We start from the raw sequence: 6608 nt of genomic DNA, 5'->3' as shown, positions 1-6608 counted from the left end.
GCTGGCTAACTGATAGGTCTCAAAATGTAATTGTAAACAGACAATCACCATCAAAGGGATGTGTTTCTGGTGGAGTCCTACAGGGATTGGTTCTTGGCCCTGTGCTATTTAACATTTTTATCAGTGACCTGGAAGAAAACACAATCATCAGTGATAAAGTTTGCAGATGGCACACAAGGGTATATGTGTCCCTGTGCTATCAGCTGTACTGGAGGGTATATCTGTACACAGGGCTGTGGGCTGTATTAGAGCTATATGTGTTTCTGTTGCTATCAGCATATGTGTCCCAGGGCTAGACTACGAGGTTTGTATGTCCCCCGCACAATCTGATGTACTAGGAATATATGTGTCGTCCAGGGTTGTTTACTGTAGTACAGGAGTATCTGTCCCCAGGGCTTTTAGCTGTACCAGGAGTATATGTGTCCCTGTGCTATCAGCTGTACTGGAGGGTATATCTGTACACAGGGCTGTGGGCTGTATTAGAGATATATGTGTTCCTGTTGCTATCAGCTCTATTCGGGGGTATATGTTTCCCCGAGGCTGTTTGGTGTACTATGGGTTTATGCATCCCAGTTCTGTGGACTGTACTAGGGATATATGTGTTCTTCTGGCTATTGCTGTACTAGTGGTATATGTGTCCCCTGGGGCTGCTGGCTGTAGTTGGGATACATATGTTCCCAGGACTCTCAGCTGTAGTAGGGGTATGTGTTTTTGGGTGTGTTCGCTCTTAGGACTAAGAGGGACCGGACATCAATCCATGTTCTCCAAATCTTTCTGCACAAGTCTCTCATATTTCAAACTTGTAAGTAACAGCCAGGCAAGGCGTGTTAGTTTTATCTTTGTTTTCTCAACTTGTAAATGTTCCTTTTGCTAGAGGGTTTACCTCTGTTTGCTGTAACTTTGAACCTAAGGCTAGAGGGGGTTCCTCTGGGCTCTTTGAATCTGATTACCCTGTAAAGTTATTTTCCATCCTGATTTTACAGAGATGAATTTTACCTTTTCTTTAAATAAAATTCTTCTTTTAAGAACCTGATTGATTTTTCATTGTTTTAAGATCCAAGGGTTTGGATCTGTGTTGACCAGGACTAATTGGTGAGGGGATTGACAAGCCTTCCCAGGGAAAGGGGCGTAGGGGCTTGGGGGGATATTTCTCAAGCCTTCCCAGGGAGAGGGGTGTAGGGGCTTCAGGGGATATTTCTCAAGCCTACCCAGGAAAAGGGATGTAAGGGCTTGGGGGGATATTTTGGGGGAAGAGGAACTCCAAGTGGTCCTTTCCCTGTTTCTTGGTAAAGCACTTGGTGGTGGCAGAGTATTAAAATTTAACTGAAGCTGGTAGAAATAAGCATAGGGGGTCTTTCATGTGGGTCCCCACATCTGTACCCCAGAGTTCAGAGTGGGGAGGGAACCTTGACAGTGTCCCCGGGCTGTCAGCTGTACTAGGGTATATGTGTCCCTGGGCTGTCAGGTTTCCTAGGGCCAGTGGCTTGTTGCTTTGGCCTGGATGAGGATGCATGTGGCCAGCTCTGAACCCCACCTTTGGATCTGAGTGGTCTCTGGGAGTAGATGCTGTTTCCCCAGTGCTCAGAGTCTTCCCTGGGTGCCCCATGAAGTATCCCCTAGGGAGGGCGGACGGGAGCCCTGAGGACTCTGGCAGGCTGTGTTTGATTGCTGGACACAGGCACTGGAGTTTCACACTGAGAGATGCTGTCACACCCCTGTGGGCCCACAGGGAGCCATGTGGCTGGAGCTCTTTTTTTTTTTTTTTTTTAATTAAGGGAGATGTCCTATCTCCTAGAACTGGAAGGAACCCTGAAAGGTCATTGAGTCCAGCCCCCTGCCTTCACTAGCAGGACCAAGTACTGATTTTGCCCCAGATCCCTAAGTGGTCCCCTCAAAGATTGAGCTCACAACCCTGGGTTTAGCAGGCTAATACTCAAACCACTGAGCTATCCCTCCACTGCTCAGGGATGTATTATGTGGGTACAAAGATCCCATTCTTGCCACTCTACAGAGCTCCAGGCACTTGTGAGCATTCCTCAGCACGGCTTCCCAACGCTTCTCTTCTCCATTTTACAGACACTGAGTGGGGCAGGGACTTGCCCATGGTCACCCAGACAGTCAGTGGCGGAGGCAGGAACAGACCCGGTTTCCTGATGCCCCATGCTCAGCCTGAATCCCCGTGTGATCGTTGACACTGATGGAAGCGGCTGTGCAATACTGCCTGGCTGATGGGACGACGCTGCACGCTCCCACTGCACGCCTTTTGTCCTGGTGTAAATCAGGCCCGTGGGGCCAGGCAGGGCTGACCTTAGCCACAGGTGATCTCCCAAAGGAGGGGGGCCATGTCTGGGGGGGTGTTTCCGTAACACCAGGGCAGAATGAACAAGGGGAGGAAGGGGAGGAGTCTCCCGAAGCGTCTGAGCAGCGCCAGGGCCTTTAACCCCTGCACCACCTGCTCCTGCTGGGCATGCTGGTGCCTGGAGTCCACACCCTGGCACCTGTACCAGATGTGCCAGATGCACCCCAGCCCCTCCACAGCTCCAGACATGTGATGACAGTATCCATCAGCTCCACACAGAGCCAACAATGGGCAGCACCCAGCATTCTACCATCCCCCACAGCCATGCAGCACCCAGCACCCAGCTCCCTACCAACCCCCCACAGCCACGCAGCACCCAGCACCCTACCATCCCCCACAGCCATGCAGCATCCAGCACCCAGCTCCCTACCAACCCCCCACAGCCACGCAGCACCCAGCATCCAGCACCCTACCATCCCCCCACAGCCATGCAGCATCCAGCACCCTACCATCCCCCACAGCCACGCAGCACCCAGCACCCTACCATCCCCCAACGGCCACGCAGCACCCAGCACCCTACCATCCCCCAACGGCCACGCAGCACCCAGCACCCTACCATCCCCCACAGCCACGCAGCACCCAGCACCCTACCATCCCCCAACGGCCACGCAGCACCCAGCACCCTACCATCCCCCACAGCCACGCAGCACCCAGCACCCTACCATCCCCCAACGGCCACGCAGCACCCAGCACCCTACCATCCCCCAACGGCCACGCAGCACCCAGCACCCTACCATCCCCCACAGCCACGCAGCACCCAGCTCCCTCCCATCCCCCACAGCCACGCAGCACCCAGCATGTTCCCAGCACTAAGAGCTCTGCAGTCTTAGCTCTTGCTGGCTGGCTGGGAGCAGCCCCTGCTGTGTTTGCTGAGCCCCGTGCTGGTGGCTGGCCAGGACTTCCCCTCCCTCGCTGGGCTGCCCCAGACCACCCCCGTGGCACTGGCAGGCTATTTGTTAATTAAAACAGAACAGCAAAATCAATAGCAGACATCAAGTTTATTGGCTCTCTGCTCTGCGGGGCCCGGCTGAGGGCTCAGGCCTGGCGAGCACTAGCCCCAAGGGACAGCAAGCAGCCGCTGGCGGAGAAGGCAGGTATCTGGAGTGGGGCTGGCTAGGATGCAGGTGTCCTCGCTGGAGGTCTCCTCCCTGCCACAGGCTGCAGCAGGGCAGCCGCAGGGTGTCAGGCTCTGGCTAGTCCAGCAGCTCCAGGTGGGTCAGAAAGGAGAGTGCAGAGCTCGGATTACTCCTGACAGATCATCTCCCTGGAGCTGGGGCTGGGGCTGGGGCCTTTGGCCTGACCCCATCGGCCCCACAGCAGGCCAAAGCGGCTCACAGCCAGGCATCCCCCTGGGAGAGGATGGCGGGCACTTCCACTGCACCCAATGTTTGTCTATCGGGGCTGGGCTGGGCTCCCACGATTCTCCGGCCTGAGACTCCCCACTGCTGTGACAGGGACCCCCGCTTGGCTGGGACTCCCCGGGCCAACCATCGCTCTGAGCCGTGCTGTGGGGGGTGGTGCTTTGCTCATTTGAAAGGGCTTGTGCCCCCCTCCCCCGGCAAGCAGAAGCTATGTGAAAGCTATGGGCTGGGAGAGGAGGGGGCTGGTCTCGCGGGAGAGAGGTGGGACTCCCTGAGCAGGAGGGCAGCTGGGGGAGGAGCGTCGTCCTGGCCCAGAGGCTCCCCAGGCCCAAGACAAGGATGTGGCGCCCCAGGGCCCCCAACATCTGTCCACCGAGGGGACATTTATTCATCTCAAGGTCCATGAGGAGTAAAGCTCGGCCTGCTCTGACACACTGGATGGGGCTGGAGTCCAGGGGCATCCCTGCTCCGCATAGCTCCTTGGCCCCAACCACAGAGGAGACACGTTGCCCATTTTCGCCCTCCTGGGGTTCTGGCCCCTGGGCTCAGGTGCTGCTGAGCTCGGGGGTCCTTCAGTGGTAGTGACGTACTAGGCCCTGGGGCAAGGGGCTCTTGGTGGTGCAAGTGGGAGCTGGCACTGTGTGCCAAGCACTGAGGAAGTGCAGTCTCGGGATCCACAGGTGATTGCCAGGGATTCAGGGACACAGAACGGGCCTCCCGGGGCCGGGCCTCCCTTGTTGTGGGTTCTCTGCCAGGGGGCTGCGTGCTGGGTAGGGCTGAAGCTGGCGCTGCACCAGGGGTGGGACGGGCAGCACCGAGGCAGCTCTGTGTGGGGGAAGTGCCACGGGCCCGTGCCCTGAGTGGTAGCCGGCCCTGCTGCTGGGGAAAGCACTTCATGTATCAACGGGCTGCAGCGTGGAAGCTTGTGCCAGCGTGTTGCACTTGGGAGTGACATGCGGGGAGCACAAGGGAGAGTGGGTGCTGGGGTGGTGTCCACAGGCTGCTAGTCGTCGGGGAAGAGCAGGAAGCCCGAGAAGATGCTGTCAGCCCCTTCGATCCCCACCAGGGAATTCTTCTCAGTGGGCTCCAGCCACACAGACTCCTCTGCCTGCATCCGCAGCACCACTCCCCCGGTGGTGACCTGGTAGACGTTGTGCACGTAGTCGCAGAAGGTCACCACCTTCTCCCCCTTCATGCCCGGGCCCTTCTTGATGTTGATGCACAAGTTGCCCCTGGAGGTGGCATGGTAGGTGAAGTAGTAGAGCCCCGGGATCTTGCAGGTGAACCGGCCGTACCTGTTCTCGTAGTGCCCGTTCTCGTTGGTGATGATGCGGTCGAAGCGGATGGGCTGCTCCCGGCGCGGCAGCATGCTAATGGTCCTGGCAGCTGAGAATGCAGATTTGAGGGTGGTCTTGAAGTCCCCAGATTCACCCACTGGCCCAGGAGGACCCGGGGGGCCCGGAGAGCCCTTGGAGCCGACAGGGCCTTTGGGGCCGACTTTCCCGGGGTGTCCGGGGCTCCCCGGCTCTCCTTTCTCCCCCAGCTCCATTTCATCCTCCACCCGCCCTGGGGGACCTAGGGAACAAGAAAAGAAGACTCATGAGTGGAAGGCTCACAGGGCTCTGTTGTTGTTCCTCATCTTATCGCTGGCAGGTTCATCGCTTCGCTGCTGAGCCCAGAGGGCAGCGTCGGATGTTCCACCAAAGTCACGCGACCAGCTCAGGGCCGGGGGACGATGAAGCCCTCCTCCAGTCTTTCTGTGCCGGAAAGTCCTCCACCCATGGCACAGGGACACTGGTGCCAGCTGAGACCCCCACCGCCCCTCGCACGGGGACACTGGTGCCAGCAGAAAGCCCCACCCCTCGCACGGGGACACTGGTGCCAGCTGAGACCCCCCCGCCCCTCTCAGGGGGACACCTGTGGCTGGCTGGTTCCTGCACTGGAAAGGTGCAAACCATTTGCTTCCAGCAATGCATCCTCCTGGCTGATAGCAGCAAGGGCCAGGCTGTCTGGACAGGCACTGACAGCTAACCCCGGGAATTGTGCTTTACCCCGAAAGGGCCTTTGGGGGGTTGCAGTCATCCCGATAGCACCACTCTCGCCCAGAGCTCGGCCTGCTCCCAGCTCCCACCTCCTTCTTACCTTTCTGTCCCTTCAGGCCATCCAGTCCATCTTTGCCATTGGAGCCTGGCTGTCCTGGTATGCCCGGAATGCCCGGGATGGCGGCGTAGCCCTGGCAGCTGTTCGCGCTGGCCAGGGGGACCGCAGCCAGGCAGAGCAGCACGGCCCACAGCATCGTGTTGGCACCAGCGCTGGGGAGAGCAGAGAGATGCAGCACAGCTCACAGGGCAGCACAGGGGTGATGGGCTGTCGACCGGCAAGTGGGCTGGGCAGGGGGCTGGGGAGCAGGCTGCCAGGAACAGTGCGGCCCTGGGGCACCGTGCCATGGGGACATTCCGCCAGTACTGGGGACAGCGGAGGGGCAAAGTCCACGACAGGGCCTGCTCCAAGGGAAAGCTGCAGGCCAAGTCCTCCCCCTGACACCCCATTCTCTTTGATGGAGCTGCCCTTGGATGAGTGGGGAGAGACTGCCCCTGGACGGCACATCTCCTCACCTCCCCAGATGAGAACAGCCTCAAGGCTCAGGCACCGGTGGCCCAGTCCCCAAGTTGCAGGGACAGCGCAGGCTCCAACCCCGCGCCCAGCTACAGGGGCTGCACAGGGGAGAAGAGAGGAGCAGCAAAGCCTTCGGTGTTTACAGAGCTTCTGTGGAAGGGACAGGGAGAGCGGCGTGCGCTGCTCTCATGTGCACACCTCACCCAGCTCCGGTCAAATCCTGCCCCAGCTCCCACTGCTCTGAGATCCCGCCGGCGCCACCGGCTGCAAGG

At 58.7% G+C, this 6608-nt stretch overlaps 1 protein-coding gene across 1 annotated transcript; it reads right to left on the bottom strand.

The window, feature by feature from the left end:
* Window positions 1-4723: 4723 nt before the first annotated feature.
* C1QB (complement C1q B chain) lies at window positions 4724-6016 on the bottom strand. The gene is made up of 2 exons (XM_065421422.1): window positions 5863-6016; window positions 4724-5295 (listed from the first exon to the last, which is right to left on the bottom strand). Exons 1-2 carry the CDS (start codon window positions 6014-6016, stop codon window positions 4724-4726), a joined length of 726 nt encoding a protein of 241 aa, XP_065277494.1.
* Window positions 6017-6608: the final 592 nt, after the last annotated feature.

This window comes from Emys orbicularis, chromosome 22 (genome assembly GCF_028017835.1).
Source record: "Emys orbicularis isolate rEmyOrb1 chromosome 22, rEmyOrb1.hap1, whole genome shotgun sequence".
Taxonomy (NCBI): domain Eukaryota; kingdom Metazoa; phylum Chordata; order Testudines; family Emydidae; genus Emys; species Emys orbicularis.
The sequence above is the reverse complement of the archived record's forward strand: the minus strand, read 5'-3'. Positions and strand labels throughout refer to the sequence as shown.

Excerpts from the sequence above, each read along its gene's own strand:
- C1QB (XM_065421422.1), bottom strand. The coding sequence starts at position 6,016 with ATGCTGTGGGCCGTGCTGCTCTGCCTGGCTGCGGTCCCCCTGGCCAGC. Across the intron at positions 5,296-5,862 it reads TGGCCTGAAGGGACAGAAAG|GTCCCCCAGGGCGGGTGGAG; the intron begins GTAAGAAGGAGG and ends CTTGTTCCCTAG.